This window comes from Chinchilla lanigera, unplaced genomic scaffold (genome assembly GCF_000276665.1).
Source record: "Chinchilla lanigera isolate Chin_1 unplaced genomic scaffold, ChiLan1.0 scaffold00029, whole genome shotgun sequence".
Lineage (NCBI taxonomy): Eukaryota > Metazoa > Chordata > Mammalia > Rodentia > Chinchillidae > Chinchilla > Chinchilla lanigera.
This window is the reverse complement of record NW_004955430.1, coordinates 3,629,531-3,653,976: the sequence shown is the minus strand read 5'-3', so window position 1 is coordinate 3,653,976 and position 24,446 is coordinate 3,629,531. Positions and strand designations below refer to the sequence as shown.

General features: G+C 43.3%; 1 protein-coding gene across 10 annotated transcripts in view; it reads right to left on the bottom strand.

Moving 5' to 3' along the window:
• Cacna1d (calcium channel, voltage-dependent, L type, alpha 1D subunit) overlaps nt 1-24,446 on the bottom strand; it is a gene marked incomplete at its 5' end in the record, with an annotated part of 346,833 nt that overhangs the window by 143,007 nt on the left and 179,380 nt on the right. For all 10 annotated transcript variants that reach the window (XM_005387369.2, XM_005387371.2, XM_013515608.1 and 7 more), the window contains 4 exon segments: nt 1,544-1,740; nt 2,285-2,437; nt 6,303-6,445; nt 13,968-14,107. In XM_005387369.2, the coding sequence (XP_005387426.1) occupies nt 1,544-1,740; nt 2,285-2,437; nt 6,303-6,445; nt 13,968-14,107 (633 nt within the window).

The window sequence follows — 24,446 nt, the reverse complement described above, 5'->3', positions numbered from 1 at the left end:
CATGTTGGTGATGCTTTACCCTTATCGAACTAGGCTAACACTTTGGGCACTAAAGAAAAAAAACATACCTTCTTTGCCTGACACTGAACATACAGGCATTCCCCAGCATCTGCAGGGACCTGGTCCCTAGAGTCCCTCTCCTTGAATTCCAAAATCCACAGGTGCTCAAGTTCCTTATATAAATGACATAGTATCTTCACATGAGCTCCACAATTCTTTCATACACTTTAAATCATCTCTTATACTTATTCCTAATACAGTATGAATGCTATATAAATAGTGGTCTGTATTATTTAGGGACAATAAGAAAATAAGTCTGTACATGTTCAGTACAGATGCAATTTTTCTTCTCTGAGTAGTGTCATCTGAAGTAGGTTATATAAAGACCCATGGACCCATGGAAGACGAATCCATTAATATGGAGGACCAACTGTACGGCAGGTGCTAGTCTTGTGAGCATAGGGCTCACCAGAGCAGGGAGGTACAGTGTATGTGAAACCGTTACGTTATCTGAACTTCACAGAATGATACAAAATTGGGTGAAATTTAGAATTACAATCTATCAGAAGCTTCTCAATTTGTGGGCCTTCAATTAGAAGCTGTAAATTCAAAAAACACCTTATACTGATTTCCTTTTAACAACTCATTATTGGAATCCTAGTGAACTCCATTTGGACTTCAATTTAGGTTTAAAACCTTATCAGTTATTTTTTCCAGCAACTTTGGTACTGTGGAAAATGATCTCTAAACTTCTTCGAGCCTTCAAACTTTTAGGAATAAACACTGACCCAGGGAAATGGTTGCTATAATACTACAGTACATTACTTATCGCAAACTCTTCTGGCCCTGACAGCAACAAAAGGAATCAGACCCTAGTAATCAAAAGGGTGTCCAATTGTTGGATTGGTTTAATAGCCCTGGCAGTTTGACATACCTTTTCTACCTTCTCTGCCAGAGTTCTGAAGCTCCAAGGAGAAAGGAAGAAAGCTAAGGGCTTGTGCTGGGCTGAAATATAGTAATGCTGATGATATAAACAGAAAATATTATAATAGTGGAAAAACTCATGTTGGCTAAGGCTGTATTGAGCTATGGAAAGCATGAGAAGGATCCAAATCATGTCCCCTATTTCCCCTTTAGGACCTAGTCAAATAATTTGTTTTCATATATAAAAGGTCCATTTCAGCCTGTGGAAGTCCAGGGGCTTCTTCACCTTGGAAATGACCCTCTGGCTCTCAGAGTATAATCAGGACAGCCCTGGTCTTCCTGGAGTTCCTCCAAAGAGGACTACGGGGCACAGCCAGCAATAATTCCCCAGGCAGCACTGGGGAAGGAAGGACTAAAAGTCCAGGGGCCAACAATATGTAGCAGCCTTCTACATCCTGAGGGAGGAGGAGGATCGTCGAGTGAAGACAGGGCCCACTTCCCTTCCCAAAGAACTAGCTGTCAGGGTTTCTTTTCAGCCAACTCTTCCGTGGTTTTTACTACAGAATAACCTTTACCCAAGGAAAGAACATGCCATGAACTTTTTCCTCAAGCTGCTTACCCAGTAGAGCACATCCGTCCAGCCCTCCATGGTGATACACTGAAACACAGTGAGCATGGCAAAGGCAAAGTTATCGAAGTTGGTGATGCCTCCATTTGGGCCAACCCAGCCACTCCTACATTCTGTGCCATTGGCAGTGCACTGGCGTCCATTCCCTGAGAACGCACACGGAGCTGGGTCCTCTTCAGCTACGATATCTGCAAACAGAGGAAGCAGGCCACACCACTCGGGAGAGGAACCTCAGGTTATCCAACCTCGCCAAAGCCCAAGGTCCTTCCCCAAGCACAGAACACTTCAACTTCCCATCCCTGCCATCTCAGAATCCTAACTGCTACTCCAGGTCCACTTCAAGTACTTCCTCCTTTCTGGGTCTGCCAGTTCCTCCCGTCACACCCCGCTGCTCTGTGCTCTGTACTCGCTGTCGCGGTGCCTTCCCCTCGCTTACAGTACACAGGGTCGTTGGTTTGCCCCATGCAGAGCCCTCATCTTGTCCGCTAGGATGCATTACAGAGGAAATCAGGATGGAAAAAGAGAGATTACATTCTACTTTAGTCTGACTATCACTCCCACTAAGAGCTACTCCGGAAAACTTGCCAGTATACAGGTATTTGGCTTTTGGTTCCTGCCAGTTTTTTGGTTCTTTTTTTTTTTTCTTAAGATTTTTTTCTAAAAGTAAATAAGTTGTTTTTGGGAAAACCAAAAAATTTTAAAGTTAAGTTGGTTACCATTTTCATTACTCACCTGAATCAGCGAAAAAACATGTTTTGTGCATTTTTCCAATAAAAAGTTCCAATCCTATAATAGCATAGATTATGATTACAAATAATACCAAAAGGGCTATGTGCAGGAGGGGAACCATGGCTTTTATAATGGAGTTCAGGACAACTTGTAAACCTAGGAAAGAGAAAAATATGTTTGTGAGCCAGGAAGACACGCCAAAGGAGAAATATATGACTCGTAATGTTCTTGCTCTATTTATGGCATATAATAATAGACTCAAAAAGATATTTCAAAGGAGTTAATTAATATTAGACCCGATGTGAGATGAGCTAAAAAGAAACCTTAAATAGCATCTAATCAAATGGACTTACTACACAAAGAAACTAAACTTAGAGACCAAAGTCAAAGTCATTCACTCACTCATTTAAGGATTTTTTTATCCACTGAACCAAAAAAAGTCCCTTGACCAGCTACAATGTGTAAAGCATAAGGATTCGTGCTTTGGGCAGTATGAAGATGTATTACACAAAGTACCTTTCTCAGGGAAGTTATATTCCAGAAAGAAACTAAAAATTTAACACAAATATCTCTACTTTTAACTGGTTACACTAAAGAGGGATGAAAGCTGGGTGAGGAAAGAGGACTCTAAAGCAGTTTCCCGCCTGGCAGGCAGGGCCAAAAGGCTGGGGAGATGGGCTTCCAAAGGCAGGGACAAAAAGAGTACCCAGCACCAAGAGCACAGAAGCAAGAGAGCGCAGTGTGAGTTTCGGGGTGACCCTTTACTGGTGGTCATACAGTGAGAATATCAGGGAAGGGAAGCCGACTGCAGCTCTATCACTCTGGGCTTTGAATTTGGGTTACAGAGTCAGACTTTATAGCCCATCAGCAAAAGGCAGCTACCGTAGAAAAGCAAACAGGATGGTCACAGGCAGGCCAACCAAAGAAGCAGATCAAGAGCGCAGGAGCTCCCCGGGTTGGTGAGAACGAGGAGCAGGATGAAGCCAGAACTCAGCAACTGACTGGACCGTGAAGAAGATGAGCACTCACATGATCTGAGCCAGGGTGACGGGGCCAAACCCCAGTGCCCTGAACAAAAGTGAGTGGTTCAAAGGGGCTCTTCAGAATGAGAGGTGGACAGGGAGAGCGGAGAGGTGAGAGCAACTTCAAACCTGTGCAATTTGAACGCCTGACAGAACATTAAAGTATAAGCAGCCTGTAACTGAAATGTGGGCTTGAGAGGCAAGGGAACTAAACTATTCAAAGCCAGGGCGCAGGTACGGCTGCCAAGGAGAACCTCTAACCTGAACCCGAACCCGAACCCGAACCCCAGCGCTAATCCCAAACCCACCCCAACCCTAAGCCTGTGCTGCTTAGCATGGAAGAGGCAGGCCCAGGTCACGGAGGGTTAAGAAGATTTCGGACTCAGCAGGACTCTGTCTTTCTAAGCTACGTTACAACTCAAATGCCAGGTGCACTCCCTTTAAATGTTTAAATGGTTTCTTTTGGGAAAAAATGTACCAATGGGATAACTTTTAATATTTTTGCCTCCTAAAAGGACTGAGTGGAGGGGGAAAGAGTAAACAGTGACTCTGTGACTCTGATCTATTTGGACAGGTTTGTTATTTTGGGTTTTTGAGGCAAAAATGGGATATCCAAAATCACCCACCAATTAGCTCTTAAATTCTACAGCAGGGACCCATATGCCTTATGAACACTTTTATGCTTAGTGTAACTGCTGTATTTCAGATTGATCAAATTATGAGATAATAAAGTTGTATCTTGATGTGAGCATGTCACTTTCATGACATCTGGCTCCTCTGCACATAATCAACCTGCACGGTAGACATCAGAGACCTCTCATTGAGGGGGCTGGAAAGGAGTGCAAAGACCCCCAGGCGGGGAACCAGGGGACTTGGGTCTGGTTCTATGTAGCTGCCCACCAGAACCTGCAAAGTCACTGCCTTTTAACAGGCCTCAGTTTGCTCATCTAAAAGAAGAGGCAGACAGACCAGAAGATCCTTAGGATTCTTCCCAATTTTGATGGTCTTGCAGTCTGATAAACACTTACCAGCTAACTGAATATGGGTGGTCAGGAACTGCATAAATGTCTGAATTATCTCCTTTTGAAATAGAGTTGCCTTTCACTGAATGCTGACTCGCCCCTATGCACACAACACACGCACAAATTATGTCCTATAAAACAGTCAGAGATATCTTTAGAAGGGAGTAGAAAATTCTTAGGTAAGTATAAAGAGTTAAATAGTCCTGGGCATTTTCACTGATTGCTTGCAACGAAGAAGAAACCACCAGGCCACAGCTGCCAACCAGAAAGAGCATGGCCCAAGGCCCTGATTACTTCTCCCAAATCCATTTGGGTTTGCTGAAAGGATTGAGTTTCTCGCCCAAGCAGTCAAAATCTGGGTTTAAAGGTCTTCACATAAGACTCAGATCCCCATTTTCCCTGTTGACTCCTGGGAGAAAGAGATGTGGGCTTCCACTAACTTCTCAGCAAAAGGAAGAAATACAGTTCAAGACGGATTCTCCAGAGAATCTGGGAGCACTGTCCTAGTCATCACCCCCGCAGCTGACACACTGCTACACCAGTTCTGAAGTTTTCACTGGCAGGAGACTCTCGCGCAGGCGTGAGCCACAGCCCCAGGAGTCTGCATGCGGCACACCCCGTGAGCAGGCGGTCCTGTCATTTGCTCTTTGCGGGGAAAGGCCGCCGTGGTTACTTTGAAATTAGATTAAGCTATAACTAAATCTGAAAGGAGATCTTTCCTCACTGAACTTCTCATTTAATCATCTTTCACTCCACAAAGCCAGTCATTTCCAAGGTATTTCTATTTTTCTCAATTGCTTCCAGACAGTTCTGTGGTTTTGACTTCTGCTGATCTTTTTCAATGAAAATAAATGAACCATCTGGAAAAACAAGTACACATAAGACACCACTTCCTACATGTTAAAATGTTCAATTTGGAAATAAGTTTTTTTTCTCCCATGGAGGATTGCTGGTGTATTCGGAGCGCCAACAGGTTTAATGAAATTTCATGAAGAACTTCTGGAAAGGCCAGAAAAAACCAACTGTGATCTTCTGGCTTTATGACTTGTAGAAAACAGGCACACCCTGCATTAGTCCTGGATCCTTGTTTCAGCTCTGAGCAGGCAACCATCCAGGAAAGGTGTAGGACTTCTGCCCTCTGGAGTCCCCAACATACGGAGTCCTACCTGAGCACGGAGCCCGTGAGGAAGCATGAGAACCCTGCAGTTCCCAGCCAGGGGACAGACAGGGCATCTGCTCCAGTTCCGATGGGACCCAACCTGGCTGGGGGTCTGAGACAGACACAAGCGGAGCTGGCACTGACTGGTACCACAGGCCTACTGCAAAGCAACAGCAAGACTCCTCTGTGTTCCATATCCTAGACTGAGAGGCTGCCGCCATTCTCTCGTTAGGTTCTCACAACCACCTCCAAGGAAGGTACCGCTGTGCTGTGTATATGCGGGTGAGGAAGCTGAAGCACTTGTCCCTTCCCTTTGGGCTAGAGAGCAACAATTCCTCATAGTGGAGGAGCTCCTCAGAGTTTCCAGAAGGCTCAGTCCCTGTTACTCCCCACCCTGAAAACAGGCCATGAACGGATCCCTCCAACACTCTCCTCTACATCATCCACCACTTTCCGAGTGGCAGGCCTGGGAGCAGGAAAATGACAGCAGTACAGTCAGAGAAGAAAACTAGACTGGGGTGAGGAAGCCTGAACCCAAAGCCTGCTGCCATCACCACCCAGCTCTCTGCAAGAGATGATTCTTCCACCATACCAGAGTGACAGTAATCACCACTTGTCCCCCTTTGGGGCTGACCTGGAGACCCACAGTGACAGTATAAGCCAAAGCATTCTGCCCACCGCAAAGGCCTGCGTGGTCAGCTGCTGGGCCGCTGACAGGTGTGCGATGCACCTCAGAGAACTCTGTTCCATAACCCTGAGACCCACCCAGAAGAAAAAGATCAGCGCCCTCCCGGCTCTAGGAAACAAAAGGTGCTTACTGGGCACTCCTGATACTAGTCGAAGTGGTCGTAACACTCGAAAGGCACGGAGGGCTTTGACATCAAAGCCTCCTGATTTGCCGCTAGAGTGGTTCCCGCCTTCTGTTTCTTTGGTTAATTGTTCCAAAATTACACTAAACAATCTGAAAGAAAAGAGAAAGAAATGTTAAGAGTCTGTCACCCAGGGAAGCAACACAGGATGATAACAGTAGTTATTTTTGAACAAGGGCTAATTCTGTAAGGCTGCTGTCTAAACAGCAGGCAAAGCAAAGGCAAGGCCCCAGCTATGAAATCTGAACCTGATCGCTCTGTCTCGTAGGATCTGAGACAGGGGTTAATCTCTTATCATGACAATAAAGCAGCCACGAGCAGGGTACCCCCACCCAGGGTACTCACTGGGATACAGCAACGATCAGTGGAGCTGCCCCAAGCTGAATGAGAACAATGACCTTGGTGGTTACCGTTTCGAGCACTCACCAGGTACTAGCACCTCACACGTTACCTCGTTAATCCTCACAAAAACGTTATGCAGTGAGAATCATTAACACCACTTTACGCACAGTAAACAGGCTCAATGGGGACAAGTATTCTGCTCAAATTCACGCAAGAAGGAGCAGAACTAACATTGAATGCACGTACTCTGCCGCACTAGAATGTAGCTCTGCAAGGGCAAGGAGTTTCTTTTGTTTTGTTTGCTTTGTCCAGCTTAGTGCCTAAAACAGTTCCTGACACATATGAAGTGCTCAAAAAAAAAAAAAAAATCTGATGAAGTCAATAAATGACCTCAACATCGCACGACTTAATGTGTTGTACTACATCCAGTGCAGTCACTCACTTACAGCTACACACCTACACACGCCAGCACCCTCACAGAGTTATCTGGGGGATGATATAAATCACAAATGGTAAGGAACTATGCAAAGGCTAAAAGCAGTCACCTAAGCGAAGGTATTAACATTGTTGCTTTCTCTCTTGAAATGTGAATAATATTGTATCTGGCAGCCACGGTAAATTTTTTCCTACTCTCAGAAGGTTTTTCAGATAAAGCTATTTTCAGGCAATCTGCTCATTTAACAGCTACTTTTGCTCTCTCAAATAAATATTTATTCTTCACAACTGTTGCTCACTTTTCAGAATATAAACATAAAATTGCCCACTGCAAATAGCATCAACTCTGGCCAATCAGATTGTAGGAATGATTGGCCTGGAAACAAAGAAAAGGTTCCTAGAGGTTAATTAGCAGCCAAAGCAGAAATTCTGCCCGCACTGGCAGGCTGCTGGATCACTGAGACACCGAGTCCATGAAATACAAGGTGGTCCGATTGCAGTCCTGATTGGGCACAGCCCCGTCATACTGGGGCATTTATAGACCAGCTCTTTGTTTTAATAACAGTACAGCAATTGGCAATGAACCCACTGAGGAGGGGAAATAAGCCAGGTCTCTACCTTTCCAAAGCTTCAGAGGTGGGCTCTTCCTAGTTATGGCGGGGAAAATAGATCAAATTTATGACAAATTTCTCATTAACATAGTTTTTAAAAATTATTGTAGACCCCTGCAGCAAGGCTAAAGTTAAAAGGCTCTCCTCCAAAACAAGTTCATAGCTTCACAAAAACAAAGCAAAAGGAAGAAGGAAAACCTCAAACTCTTGTGAAATATGGAAGCCACAGGAATTTTCACCCCAAAGGGTTAGGAAAGTAATTTATGCAGGTGGGGACTTCAGATCACTTTCAAGTATCAGTGTTTGGCAATGTGCACTTCACAGTACTTTCATGCCCTGTCCTTTAGCAACGTCCTTGAAAACAGGTGAATAATGTCTCTTTCTCTCTCTCTTGTTGCAGAAGAGTCTGAGTCAGAGAGAAAATCTAGCTCACATTCCCAGGCTGTATCCACACCTACCAGTTCGGAGACACTAAGAAATCCCTCTTCCCTGGGCCCCAGTTTCTCTCTGTGTGAAATAGGAAACTGGATGAAGGGACCCAGACCCCCACCCCTCCTAATCTCATGTTCTGTGATTCTATTTCCCTCACCACCACCCCTGGCCTAAAAAGTACCATGTGCCCGAGAACGTACGGACAAGGAAGAAAGCAATATTTGGTCCTAGGCTGTTATTAAAAGTTTACTTAGACGGGACAGGAAAGACAAGTAGCTGCCTAAATTAATGAAAGTCAGAAGCACCAGGAGGAAGACCCCATGTTCTTCTTTACAAAGCCTTCAAGAAGGAGGGTGAACGTTTGAATATTTGAAATGTTTCTTTCTTGAAAAACCAGGATAAAGTTGACTCACATCACACTTTTCTTTAAAGGGAGTAACTTGAGCTCTGGTAGACCCTTTGAGTCCGCCTGTGGTCATATTGTTAACTGTTAACATTTTGGAAATATCCATTACTTTCTCAATGTCTCTGTTATAAAGTAATAGTCACTGGAAACCTGGAAGGGAAAATCTACTGGACTGAGATACAGACTAGAGCTGAAAACTTTAGTGAGCAGAAATTTGATTCAAATGAAGACATTGTAATTCGTCTTTCTTTTATACAACTTTTCTTTGTTCATTCCTTGATCATAATTTAGTGCCTATTTTAGATAAAGAATAATGTTATGTTCTAAAGTTTTTCATACTTAATGAGAAACAGAGGCCAATAAACACATTTTCGTTTCCTAATGATTCTTTTCTTCTTAAAATCAACTTTATCACAGTTTAATGGACACATAACAAAAGGTACCCATTTAATGTATACAATAAGGTGAGTTTTCACTAATGTATAAGTTTAAGTAACAAACACCACAATCAAGACACAGATATCTCCAAGTGTTCTCTTATGCCCCTGTGCGGTCATCGTCTGAACCCAGCCTTCAGTATCCACTGATGGGCTATTTATCTACATAGCATTTTTTCGGTCTTTTAGAACCTATATAGATAGAATCATGTAGTATGTTCTTTTTGCTTATCATTTTTTACTTGACATGTTTTGGAGGTTCAACCAAACTGCTAAATTTATTATCAATTTATTTCTTTTTTTCGTTGAGTAATATTCCATCATATAAATGTACCAAGGCACTTATCCAATCACCTGATGTGAGATTATCTGGGTTATTTCCAGTTTTTCTCTATGAGTAAAGCCCTTCTGTGGACATGCGCTTTCATTTACCTTGGATAAATACTTTAAAAATAACTAGTAACATGGTCACATGGTTGTTTTAACCTTTTTAAGAAGTTGCAATTTTTTCCAAAGTTGTTCTATCACTTTCCATTTCTAGAAGAGGCAGATGAGCGTTCCAGCTGCTCCGAATGTCAGCTTTCTACATTTAGTAATTCCAGTAGGCACACCACGCTGTCTTTGTGGTGTGGACATTTCTCCAGTCACTAACAATGTCCACCACCTCTTCACCGGTTTGTCGGCCATTCACATGTATTTTTTGGTGAAGATATGTTCAAATCTTTTGCTCATCTGTATACTGAGTTGTCTGATTACTGTTGAGTTGCAGGAGTTCTTTATATATTTTGAACACAACTCCTTTTTCCCAATCTGTGAATCACTTTTTTATTTTCTTCACACTGTCTTTTGAAGAAATGTTTTAAATTTTGATAAATGGCAATTTTTCAATTATTTTTTTCTTCAATTCTTTTATGGCTGATGCTTCTTATGCCTGAGAAATCTGTGCATACTCTGAAATCATAACAATTTTCTCTTATATTTTTTTCCTAGAAAAAGAGAGTGTGGTTCCTCTAGGGCAAATTTCAACAAAAACTTTCTGTAAAGTGCCAGACAGTAAATATTTTAGGATTTTCAGGCTAGAGGGTGTCAACTTTGCTGTTAAACACCAAATAGTCATAGATATAAGTAAGTGTGGTGGGGTTACAATAAAACTTTATTTGCCAAAGCAGGTGGCAAATAAAATACCTTCTCAATGGGCGGTGGGGTGAGGGCAAGATTTGATCTACAGGTAGCAGTGTTTGCCAGTCCAGGCTCTGGAGTTTATTTATTTATTTTTTTCAGGCTCTCGAGTTTAAAACATGCATCTTATCACAACCTATCTTCAAATAATATTTTATCACTCTATTTACCTATTGTACAAGTACTTGACAACAGAGTACAATCATTTCTCCATCCCAATCCTTTGTGCTATTATTAAAATATATTTTACTTCTACAAACGGTATAAACCCCACAATATATATGTTGTTATTTTTGCTTTAAAGTACTTTTTTTTTTTTTTTTTTTTACCACATTTACTACATACCTATCCACACAGTTACCCTTTCTGGCATTCTTCTTGCCTTTCGTGTGGACCCACATTTCTAACTGACATTTTCCCTCAGCCTGCGAAACTGCCTTTGACTTTTCTTGAGGTCAAGGCCTATCAGGAATGAATTTTCAGCTCTCATTTGTCCAAAAAAGTTATTCTGTTTTTTTTTTTTTTGTTTTAACTTCAGTCTTGGAATATATTTCACTGAATAAGAACTGGAGGTTGACACTTTGCCCCACTTTAAAGATGTCTCTTTATTGTCTTCTGGTTTGCATAGTTGTTAAGTCTGAGACAGCTTTTACTCTGTTTTAAAACTGTCTCACTGTCCCTGAGTTTTAATAATTTGACCATGCCTGTGATATCCCTGTCAGGGCTTGCTTTATGTATATTTTGCTCAGGCTTCTTTGAGCTTCTTTTATGAGCTTAAATTTTCATCAAGTTTGGGATATTTGGTGTCACTTCTTGAAATATATTTTTCTTGTCTCCTCTCTCTCTTCTCCTTCTGAGACATCCCAAATGTATGAAGGTTAGACCACTTGATAATTCCCCACAGGTTGTGGATGTAGTGTTAATTTTTTCCTTAATTATTATTATTTACATTGCTACATTTTCAAGTTCCCTGGTGCTTTTTCTCTGATAGTGTCTCATATGGTATTAAGCCAATCCAGGAAAGTTTTCTTTTTGAAGTTACATTTGGTTCTTTGTTATAGTTTCCCATCCTTTTCATTGTAGTCATGTGTTCCTTTAGGCCTACAGACATATTTTTAATAGCAGGTTTTAATCTTCTACAAGGTCCCTCTCTGCCTATTCCAAAATTTCTGGCATTTCTGACTCTGATCCTGTTGACAGAATCTCCTTCTGGTTATAGGTAAAGTTTTTTCATGTGTCTAGTATTATGGTATGCTGATCATTTTAAGAAATACTTCCAAGGGTCTAGGCATGGTGGTACACGTCTAGAATCCCACCACTCTGGGAGGCTGAGGCAGGAAGACTATAAGCTTGAGCCTAGCCTAGGCAATCTGGCAACTTAATGAGACCCTCTCTTAAAATAAAAAATAAAAAAGGCTGAGGATGCAGCTCCATGCAAATGCCCTTGATTAAAACAAAATTAGCATCAAAAATTTTTTTAAAAGTATGTCTATTTTGCCATCTTCAGGGCCGGGGATATAGTTCAGTGGCATAAGTGTCTGCCTGGCAAGTGCAAGGTCCTGAGTTTGATTCCCAGTACCACAAACAAAAAACCAAAAAAACATATTTTGCCATCTCCCTCTGAAGAGTACTGAGGTATTTTGTTTTATTTTTGTTAGTAAGTTAAGTTCCTTGCAAGTGTATTCCTTTTCAGGCTTTTTAAAAAAAAAGCATTAGCAAGGGTTTCAGGTAATCTTTACACTAGAACAGGGATGGGCAAGCATTTTCTGTAAAATGCCAAACAGTAAATATTTCCGGTTTTGTAGACTTAAACTGCTCAATTACATAAACAATGAGTGAGGCTCCATTACAATAAAACTTTACTCATAAAAATAGGTGGCAGGCTAAATGGGCTGGACTTTGGCCCACCGTTCACAGTCTGCCAACCCCTGTTCTAGAGTTAAGTTAGCTCTACTAATGATGGTCCTTCCAGAGCCTCCATGACAGTCCAAAGCGTTCACTGAGGTCTTTTATTCTAGTCAGTCAGAATCTGAACACAGTTCTATCCTAGGTGAGCCCTGGCGCTCATTATATACCACCCCTCAAGCTTTTTGCTTTTTTCTAATAGTGTTCTTTGCCTGGCTTCGTAATTGTATCTCACATAAATCTTCAGCCAAAATTGCGGAAGACCACAAGGCACATTCAGGGGGTGCCCCCTCTGACTATTTCCCTCTTTTCCTATAATCTGCCGCTCAAGTTCCTGGCAGTGAGCCCCTCCTGAACTCTTTGCTCTGTCTCTTAAACTTGGGGAGACCACCATGCTCACTTGGTTCGCTGTCTCTGTGCTGTGCTGTCATATGCAAAATGCTCCAAGAAGACAGCATGGAAACACAGGAAATGGGGCAAAGCACCTCTGTTCTCTACCTGAACAGTAAGTCCAATGGCCAGAGAGACACAGCAAGACTGTTAGAGAACCAATGTTAGGAACCTCCCATTCCTCAACGGAGTACACTAAGTGAAGTCAGAAACCTCCCTGTTCACTGATACGCAGTGCCTAGGCAACAATGCCTCAGGTGCCAATGTACTATGGCAGCTTTTGGCAAAAGCTAATCTTCCCCTCATATGTCTAATCACCCCACTGGGCCACGACATTAGATCTCATGTTAATTTCCTGGGCTGAAAGGACAGACCTCAAACTGATTCTGCTCCCCAACAAACAACAGAAATAGTATCAAATGGAAACCTAAGGGATTCATGACAAAATGCTAATCCAAAAGAAAAATCACTTTGTTTAACTGCAAAAGGTAGCTGACCAAAGTCATAGGAAGGAAAAGACAAAAGAGGCTATTTAAAAATATCTCTCGGGGCTGGAGATTTAGCTCAGCGGCATAGCGCCTGCCTGGCAAGCACAATGTCGTGAGTTCGATTCCCGGTAGCGGAAAAAAAAAAAAAAAAACAACCCAAAAAAAACCAAAAGAAAAAAAAAATCTCTCTCTACAGAAATCAACATAATTTTAGGAGTAATCGATGAAACAGTGAGGGTAATTAAGATTCAGAAAAAGGATACACTTTATTTCCCCCACATGGATATTTCGTTCAAAGAGTCACCATTCTTCTGATATCAATTCATTTCTCTCTGCTAGCAACATTTCCAGGTGTGGAAGCAGCAGAAAAACACAGGCCACTATTTTTTATTTCAACATTCTGTAACTAAAACTACTGATGTCTTCTTCCTGCAACAGGATTTTGAGAAAACACCTGCTTCTCTGCATTTCTAGCTTATTTCATTTATGCCAGATATGTGACATCATTCAGACACTTGTTATTTAAAGTAGGATAGTAGCATGCCAGAGTTTCTCCCACAAGTCAGCATGAAAAAAAAATAGCTTTGTTCAAGGGATGCTAAGCAGCAGAGTATCTCATTGTTATAAGGTTTTATTTTTTATTTTTTCAGCTTTCCAGGGTGCTAAATATTAAGAGCCCCAGTCATCTGACTCTAACGATCAGCAGGGCTGATCTATTTGTGGAGATTCAAGACGGTGGAAGGTAAACTATCTCATTAGGAGTTTAGAGTCCTTCCACAACATATTACTGAAAATGAGAATAATGAACCAGTCTCTTCCCAGAGATTGGCAGCGGCATTGGCAGTCTTAAAAGAACTCCCGGTAGGTCCTGGAACAACAACCGGCGTAAAATTAAATGTTCTTCCCTAAAAAGACTGTTAGTTCTCCCTCCAACCCCTACCTCTTATTTTCAGATAAACATTTTCCCAAAGTAAGAAGGACTTACTTACCCTACTATTACTATAACAAAATCCAGTAAATTCCATCCATTCCTAACGTAAGCATTTGGATGTAGCAATAATCCATATGCTATAATCTTCAAAAATGTCTCGACTGTAAAAATAATCAGGAAGGCATATTCTACTTTTTCCTGTGAAGAGAAACAAAGAAACATACCAAAAAGAAAAAAAAAAGAAAAAGAAAAGAAAAGAACCAGTGATTAGAATCAACATCTCAGAGATACAAGCACTTCTCTCCAAAGTTTTATTCTGAGAAATGGAACAATTACACTGCACCTGGGCCAGGAAAGCATTTTAATTTTAACACTGAATTTCTCATAAGCAACTAAGTGTAAAACGCTTTTCATTTCAGGCTGCACGACCGCATTTTGCCACCTGCCCTGGATGTGTGTGCAGGGAGTATGCCTAGGACATAACGGGCGTGTTTGTTATTTGCACACATTTGTAAAACGCAGCATGTTTTCTTTCTGAGACTGCCAAATCAGGCCTAGAAAAGCACAAGGTGCAAGCAACGACTGCACCAGCAGCTTTGAACAGAATGTCCGCTGGAAGCAACGAAGATGTGTCTGTTTTGACCCTTATTTCCTCTTGGGTTTATGTCTGACTTAGAGTCAGCTGCGTCACTAAGTAGCAAGGTGACCTTGGACAAGTCCTTCCCCTCCTCTAGACATCGGCGTCCTCATCTACAGAGTTAAAGGGAGTGAATCCAGACGGCAAGCACACTGCCTGATGGCTGGCTGCCACCCCTCCTCGGGCAGCACTGCTAACAGGCTGCCAGGCACTTGCCCAGGGCTCAGTCCTCAAGTTCTTATCTTTGATTAGTTCCAACAGGCATTTCCACCCAGCTGCCGCACACCTCTACGTTGCCACCACCCCAGGACTGCAAGCCTCTGAGATGCCTCCCGTTCCAATCCACGTGACTCCATGAGCTGAGGAGAACACCTCATGGGCAGGTCTAAACATTTTGACTCTCTTCTCTTTTATAAATATTTCTTTATATGGGCCTAGCTTCAATAGAAATCTGAACCAACAGGAACAAAGGTAACCAAAAGACATTCCCTGGTAACAAGCTACTTGACAGCTAAACAAACAACAAAATCAACAATTAGAACTTTTCAATTTGGTCTATATAGTACTAATGCTATCTGTGGGCCTTAATTCCTAGCAAACTAGAAGTTGTGGAATTCACTTATGAATATGCCCAGCAGAAGAGATCAAAATAAATTTGACACAGGAACACACTCAGTAAGCACCCCTTCTGCATAACAGGTTCTGCACCAGGAGTGAGGATTAGCAAAACATCCCCAACCCTGGTCACAGTTCTTGAAAGGTTTAGTCTGGTAGTGGACATGGGGGCTTCAAACATACACAGAACCTCGGATATCTCAAGACGGGCTGCTGACAAAGGTCCCTACATCTCCACCTTTGCTGTCTGCGAAGGGCCAAGGTCTTATCTACTTCCCCTCCCCCTTCCTTTTCACAGCTGACTGGGGTGAGGACTTTGCTGTGCTTTATGTGACTACTACTGTAGACATATTCTTATAAATGCAAATTCGTAGGTTTTTAAAAGAACACTTAAGCTTTTGAAAGTTTTTATTTTTAGAATCTTCTTTTAAAATATTCACTTCAGGAAGATTCTCACAGGCTTGACTCCTTAAAAGTTTGTCACTTTTAGGACAGTATGAAGTTTGTCACCATATGTATTCGCTTGCAGTAGCCCCCGTGCTCTTTGACATTTAAATAAGAACTTTGCCCAAGCTGGGCCTGGGCTCTAGCTGTCTGCTGCAGGTGTACCGCCCTCTGTCTCTGGCTGTCCCCAGCAGAACTTCTCTGTGATTTGCCACCAGGATCCTCCTTCATGGCCCCCAGGGGAACCATCCAACCACACCGGTGCATCCCAGAAGTCACCCTATTTTCAACTCCCCGCTGGTCTTTCTCAGTTCCTCCTTCTCTGGCCCCAGAGTGATCAGGGTCCCTGTCATTTTTAAACCTGCCCTCAGGACTTCCTCCGAGCCCTGAACCACCACCACAGCAGTCTAATAAATTCTATTTTGGTTCGAGTTACCCAGAGTCAGGGCATTTACAATATAAAAAGCTTAGTTCATTCCCAACCGCTCCGCTCATGCCTGCTCTGGACCTTCAAACAGGTCACGTTCTTGGCAGGGCTCTTCCTGTCCCCTCCATCTGCACTTTCCCACCCCTCCCCCAGTACCCACTCACTTCTCAGAACCCTGTCTTCTGGGCTTGGGAGCCCTGGGAGATGCTCCCAGAGTGGCACAAACAACCCCTCATGCCACAGGCAGACGTACAAGACTGTCCTCTTTTGTCCAGTGCACCCCATGCTGAGGAGGCACGCCATACAACCCCCCCAGTCACACCAGACAGGTAGACTGAGAAACAGGGCCCAGTGTTGCTGCTGGGTGAAAGGGATAAATCCAGAATATTTCAATGGGGCAGGAACATTAACTCTGAAAACTAAAAGAAACGAAAAAAGATTCTGTTACTTCAACCAGAAGCAACAATCCCTGAAAATATCAACCTGCTGTGTTCAAATCAGACCCTGACCACCAAACGTACATCATCAATGTTTTTGAGACTTAGAGTTCTAAGGGAACAAGATAATCTAAAAATGGCACACTGATTTTACAATTCCTCTTCTCCTTTTATCCTTTCTGCTTTATTTATTAGGCCAGACAGGGAAAAAAAGGCTTTTGTTGGCATCAATATTCATAGCAGTTACATCCCTATGTCAAGACACACTATACTTCTGGGCAGAAAAACAAGGCAGAGAACAAAGAGTACACCTACCAAACACAACCTGTTTTCCCTCTTTGGCTTTTATTTATAAGTAATATTGCCAAAACAACACAGGAGCCATTCGTATCGCAGAATTGTTTAAGGCTCCTTTACGCCTCTTCCTTACCCTCCTCCCCTTCCTTTTTAAAGACTTTCTCTCCTTCAAAAATCTTTACAGTGAATGACTTGATGGAACTGATTGTAACAAATACAACTCTGCCTCCCTGGGATTCTTTAGTACAGAGATCCCACCATGAGGCTAACTGAAGAACCACGGCCTGCACAACACGACAGACCATGTTGCCCAGAAGCTAACGTCATCCTGGTCTTCAGTCCTGACACTGAAAAGGACTCCTATAAGATAGGTACCCCTACATTCAACAAACATAGTGCTTTAGAATGTTTTTGCAAAACAACCACCAGGGGAAGTGGGATAATTGTTTTATAAAAGGTCTGTTCATTTAAAAAGAGAAAGTGAAGTTAATTTGAAAAGGAAGCCAGCAAGATTGTGAAGTCTTTGACCGGGCAAGGTGGCAATGTGCAGAGCAGTGAAGATTTCGGGTGAGGCATCCACAAGGAAGACCCTGAGGTCTGAGGCCAGGAGAGATGCATGTGCAGAGGAAGAAGCCAGGGTAAGGACGAAGGAGAGGGTGGCCGAGCAAGGGGCAAGAAGGAACCCTCCAGGCCAGACAGGAAATGAGGTTCCTTCTATAGAAAACCGGCTACATCTTAAAAGCCCTCTGTCCCAAGGCTAAATAGAACAATGCCCACCGCCCTCCACTTGCTGGGCAGAGCCAGTCCTCTGTTGCTCAGCCACTCACCAGTACGGGTTTCTTCTCATAGGCAGTGAGCTCCAAGCGGCAGGGCCAGTCAAACTCCCTTTAGAAAAACACCACCAGAGAACCCCCTACTGGGACCCTCTGAGCTCTCAAGTCACCACAGAAATAAAGGCTCAAATCTATTTCAGAAACTTAGTTCATTTCTTTGAACTATGGAATTTCACCAGTAGGACTATCTCTAAGCCGACAGCCCCTAAACCAGGTTACATTTCTAGACCAGTTAACCATGCACGTACTAATATGAAACAAGCTGCTCGCTAGCACTGCTGGGAGAGGCCACGACCCTTGTGACCCGGTGTTTTCCTGTCCTGGTTTCAGGGATCCTTTCATAGCGCTGTAGTACCAACATGCATCCATCTTTCCATCAACCCATCTACCCTTGAGCACCTGGTCCCTGCTCAGCGGTCTGATCCTTAATCTCAAAGAGCTTCCAACGTACTGTCAGAGGACAGATGTGCCAGATGACAGTCACCTTTGTGCCCCTCTCTTCTACCCACACGGCCACATATCTTTGGGAAGGTTTTCTGGGCTCATTCTCTGCCCACAGCTGCCCCTCCCCCAACCCTCCCGCACTCTGCCCGTGCCTTGCAGTCCTGGGCTCCCTGTTGGCAGGAATCATCCCTTACACTCTTTGTACTCTACCACCTAGCACCACATCAGGCATAGAGAAGGCAATTCATAGGTGCTACCTGAAGCAGAGAAGTAAAAGGGGGAAAGAATAACGCAACAAAACTAGATAGAAAGAAAACTATAAAAACTCAAGGGTTTATGATCCAAGCATGTATATCAAAAGCAAAAAACAGGGTAGGTACCTTTCTAAGTTACTATAAAGCCTTTATAGCTCAGGCCTGGAATAAATGGTCGACCTGCTGAGATAAAAGCTGGTATCATCGTTCCTGGCCCTCCCGTTCCATCCCAGCTTGCAACCCCAGGTAAGGTCTTCAGCTTTCAGGGCTTCCCTGCCTTCCTCAACCCCTTTCCCACTTCTCTTCTGGGAGAATCCTTTGCTCCACGCCTGCTGTCTTTCACATATGTCAGGCTCTTTCGCTCCTCTATGCATTTAGCCAGCCTCTCTCACCACTTAGTACACCTGCCCCATACAGGTAAACCTCCCTCTTTGTACAGAACAACCACACCATGCAGAGACAGGGCTAAAAACAAGCCCAGGACAACTGAGGCTAGTTTCTGCTAGCCCTGGCTGAGTCACTGATTTGAACTACGGCCGTGGGCCACAGTGGAACCTTTCCATGTCCTGTTCCCCCTTTCTAGAATGTCTCCCCGCTCTCCTTTTCCAACAGGCTAAGCCCCACTTGTCCTTCAAGGTTTAGCTTAAGTGGTACTTCAATAGCGGAGCCTTTATTGACCTCCCAGAAAAAAACAGGAACCCACTCTTATATGCTATAAAAGCCTGTTATACTTCACGGCCCTAAATCACAATGAACATTTGAATTTTAAAAATTATCTCTTTAATAGAAAGTTCATAAATAAATCCACATGTTTACAAGCAATTCATCTTTGACAAACAGGTGAAAAACATACAAGAAGAAAGGACAATCTCATCAATAAAGGATGTTGGTAAAACTGGGTATTCACATGCAAAAACATGAAACTAGACTGTTTACTTCACACTATATACAAAAATCAACTAAAAGGATTAAAGATTTAAACATTAAAACCTTAAACTGGAAGAGTACTAAAAGACAACATAGGATAAAACTTCTTCACATTGGTCTGGGCAAATCCTTTTTTGTTGTTGTTTGGTCAGTTTGTTTTGAGACGGGGTCTCACTATGTAGTTCAGGCTGGCCCTGAACTCACTATGTAGCTCAGGGTGGCCTTAAACTCACAGTGATCCTCCTTCCTCAGTCTCCCAAGTGCTGGGATTATAGGTGTGCACCACCATGCCCGACCAGCAAAAGCTTTTTGGATAGAACTACAAAAACACAGGCAACAAGGGCAAAAGGCCATCAAATGGGGATTGGATCAAACTAGAAAAGTTATGCACAGCAAGGAAACATCAGCAGAATAAAAAGGCAACTTACAGAATGGGAGAAAATATTTGCAAACCATACATCTGCTAAGGGATTAATATCCAAAATATACAGAGAACTCACCTCAACAGCAAGGAAGCAACCCAGCTTTTAAAAAAATGAGCAAAGGATCTGCACAAACATTTCTCAAAAGACATACAAATGGCTAATAGGTATATGCAAAAATATTCAACATCAATAATTATCAAGGAAATACACAGTGAGTGTAGATACCCGTTAGATACCCACTACCAAAAAAGGCAAGCACTTTGGCAAAGAAGCAGAGAAAAGAGGAGCCTTGCACACCGTTGGTAGGAATGTAAATTAGCCCAGCCATTGCAAAGGTTTCTCAAAAAATTAAAAATGTAACTACTACAGGATTCAGCAATTGCATTCCTGGGAACTAGTCCAAGGAAAGGAAAGCAGTGCGTTGAAGAGACATCTGTACTCCCAGGTTCACTGAAGCATTATTCATGATAATCAAGATGCGGATCCAGCCTAAATGCCCTTGAGTATACGAATGGATAAATTTAAAATATGGTATATGTTCACAAGGGAATATTCTCCAGCCTTTGAAAGAAGGATGAACTTGGAGTAGAGGATGTTATGCCAAGTAACATAAGCCAGGTACAAAAAAGACAAATGCTCATGAATGAATGAATACATATTTATGCGTGCATGCATGCATGTGTGTATGAGTTAAATTCAAGCAGAAAATACAATACTAGTTACCAGAGGGAAGGAGTTTGGTTAATGGACACAAAATTTCAGTTAAATAGGAGTAAATTCAGGAGATTTATTGTACAACATGGTACATAATACTATGACTATGTACAACACAGTGTAATGCTAGATTCTAAATGTTCTCAGCACCAAAAAATAAGTATGTGGACCAATGGATATATCAATTAGCTTAATTAGCAATCGCATGAAATATACCTCTGCCCAAATGTCATGCTGTGCACAATGAGCACGTACAATTTGTCAATTTAAAATAACTGAGTTCTTAAAAATTACCTCTGTAATATTTGTGTCCCCCAATAAATGATAGTGTCTGTAAGGCCAGAGGTCAAGAGTATTTCATGCATCATTATGTACTCCCAAGGTCTGTCACAAAAATAGATCCTCAGAGCTTATAAATGAATACACGAGTGAGCATAAGGAGAGGCTCTGATCAAATATTATTAGGTGTCTCTTCTGCTAGTAAGTTCCATAATGCCAGGGCCCCCTTGGGTTTGCTGTTTTCCAAGGAGACTTCCATCCCAGCGCAGCCAACCTGCCCTCTGTCCATAGCCTGGCAGGCCCCCAACAGCAGGTCGGGGCAGCCAGGTCAAGGGAAGAACGCAGGAAAGGGTGGTGAGTGCCCAGCAGCACACTGTGTGGGGTGAAAGGGAAAGGAAGAGGCCGACAGGCAGATGGCCGGTAAGGGCCTCGGGTGCCATGCAGCGGGGTCTGGCCTTGCTTCTCGTGTGTAAAAGGAGCAGACAGAATCAGAATCAGATGACCTCTTCCGGTTGGAAAGCTATAATTTGCTGTGACTTGACGAGCAAAGCCCAAGCACAGGATGCACAGGGAGGCTCTAGCGGGCCCAGAGACCCCTGGGAAGAGAGCCAACCCTGGGCAGTAGGAGTTACAGGCAGCTGCTAGTTCTCCAAGTGGCCAGGCCATCTGAGGTCACAGTGCACAGCAGGCCTGGGTTTGCTGAGAGGCTGCCCCGCACACTGCCTCTCACAGTTGAGGTGACCTCGGGAAACCACAGCGCCACTATCACGTGGTTTCGATAAGCTGATCCTACGTCTAGTACACTCTGGTGGGTGAACCATGGGAGGGTGACCAGCAGGCAGGCAGCCTTGGCTCAGAGCTGCTCAGCTACAGACAGAGGTAATTTACTCCCTTGCAGGCATCCACGAAATAGGTACCTAAGCAGCTTTCCACGGGTAGTTAATGCCACATCCCCATGAAGAAACTAGCCAAAGCCGTTTGCCTTTGTTTTTCTTCTTCTCTGGTTTAAAACTACAAATTTTACCTGACATTTGTGCTGCCTATCTCTACACCAGTGTCACCCCATTTGAGTCATTTTCCCCTCCATCTATAAAGCAGAAAAAGTCATTCTTGCCTGCCTGCCCAGGTTATGGTGAAAGGCCAGTTAAGCAAAAAGGAGGAAAAGCTCTGCAAGCTGTCACACACTCCGGGAAGCAGAAACCAACCTCTCCCTCTGGGTGCAGTCCTCAGAGAAGCATCTCGAACTCTGAAGAGGCCCACCACACTCCAGTGAGGCTGTGACCGCCACACTGGGGCAGAAGCCTGCCCAGCATGCTGTTCAGAATGGGAACGGAGATGACAAATGGAGGAGGCCAGCAGGGTGGCCTCAAGGACATGCGGTAGGTGAAAAGAGAGAAGCAGCACACTTGGGGCAGGAGGAGGCCAGGGAACCCTCCAGCTCACTAGGGCAGTAAAGGCGGCTGCTGCTCTGCTGCAAGGATGAGAGAAGTCAGCTTGGATAGGGTGGGTCACTGTGGTCCTTGCCACCCAGCAAAACTACAGGGTGACAGCACTCCAGATTTCTTCCAAGAACTGCTTCATCCCTAGTTTTAGTCCAGGAGTTGGCATGAGGGCCAGGCTACTTGTTCAGAGATAGGCACATTTCCCAACCCACACCAGGCAGCTCCAATTAGAGCTAAGCCTATAATCTGCACTTCAGCAAGTAGAGCTCTGTCGCTTCTTATCCCAGTGGCTGTGTGAGTTTTTTGTCACTGTGACAAAACACCTGAGGATAACAACTTAAAGGAGGGAGGATTTCTTTTGGCTTATGGTTTCAGGGGTTTCAGTCCACGGTCATCTGGCCTCGTTGCTTTTAGACCTGTGGTGAAGCAGAAACATCACGGAGAAGGATGTGGCAGAACAAAGCTATTCACACCATGGCAACTAGAAAGCACAAAGAGTATGAAGAGGGCACTTGGGATCCAATCACCCAATCTTTTAAAAGATCATCCAATGTTTTAAAAGCTCTACTTCTGAGCAAGGATCCTTGGGGGGACATTCTGGAAACAAAACATGAATAAGCTGTAAGTCTGGAGTTGTCAAGGGGATACAGAGGTGGAAGGCCAATACCAAGGAAAGCCAAGTTAAAAATGGAGTGTGGCAGGCAGAAAACCTTAATAAAAAGAAGAACTTGGTGTTGGCTATCACTGTATGAGCCCCTGGATCAAACTGCGCCTGAAGACAAAAATCCCTTCCCCTCCAATTAGGTTTTGCAGTTACAAAAGCCAATAAACTCAGCCAGTTTGGGTTGGGTTTGTGGCCAATTTCAAATGAAAAAGGCCCTCACTAAATACATGCAGAGTGCAGGATCACAATGTTTCTCAAAAAACTGAAGCACCTGAGGGAATTTTCAGTAGCTGCTTATTTCTTCATAGAGGACCTCCTTTGACCTGTCCCTCTGACCAACGGGCTGGGTGAAGGATCCATACACATAGGACCCATGCTCCTGAAAGTCACTGCCTCTGGAAACTTATTCAGGCTCAACTTTCCAAATCCACTCCTTCTAACTCATTAAATTTCTATTGCCACCTTCAATGTCAACTGATTTCTTGCACTCTGCACATTCTTGTATCCACAGATACTTCAGATTTGCCTCTGTGGAGGCACAGACAGTGAGTTCCTTTGGCCGTGGGTACATTGTACAGTTGGCAGCCTCCTACCTCCTCCCCAAGTAATCCCTCCAAGCACTGCCCACCTCACCTGAAGATTTCACCCTCTTTCAATTTAATTCAACAGAACTCACAAGCTATCTACTGTATACTAGGCATGAACCAGACCATTGAGGATTCAAAGACAAGTAACACAATGTTCATATCCTCAAGGGTCAGCAGATGCATATACTAACATTTCAAGACACAGCAGGTAGCAATCAAAGGTACAGCAGAGCACTGCAAGATTCCTGTGAGGAAATGAGAGTAGAGCAACAAACCATGACTGGTATACTAGGGTAAGAATCTTGACAGGCGTAAGGTTGGATCCACTGTAAATCCCTCCATATCTGGCACCCCCAGGAACTCTATACCCTGTCGACATTCCACCTCCCAACAATCAGCTCCCAACAATGACCCCACTAGGAACACAGCCTCAACCCTACCTCACTCCCTCATCCTCTGAGTCTTTCTGCTCCAGTCCATCAGGCTACCAAATGTATTACATATATGTCATGCCCACTGGCACACACGATCTTTGTGACTGCTCTTCCCCACACTGAAAGTATGTCTGTCTGAAATTAAGGAAACCATACCTTTCACAATAACATCCAAGAAATTGAAATATTTAGGAACCCATCTAACAAAAGAAGTAACAGATTTATTCAATGAAAACTACATACTCTGAAAAAAGAGATTGAAGAAGATTTCAGTAAATGCAAAAGTATTCCTTGCTCATGGATAGGAAGAACCAACGTTGTGAAAATGGCCATACTCCCAAAACTGCTCTACAGATTCAATAAAATTTCCATTCAACTACCATTAGCATACCTCACAGATCTCGAGAAAACATACCTTACATTCATCTGGAACCAGAACAGACTCAGAATAGCAAAAGCAATCCTGGGCAATAAGGACAAGTCAGGTGGAACTGCAATCCCTCACCTGAAATTATACTACAAAGCTATTGTCACAAAATCAACCTGGTACTGGCTAAAAAACAGACATGAGGATCAATGGAACAGACTGGAAGAAACAGACACAACCAAAAACACACTCAGCCACCTCATCTTTGATAAAGGGGCTAAACAAACTCATTGGATAGCCTCTTTAATAA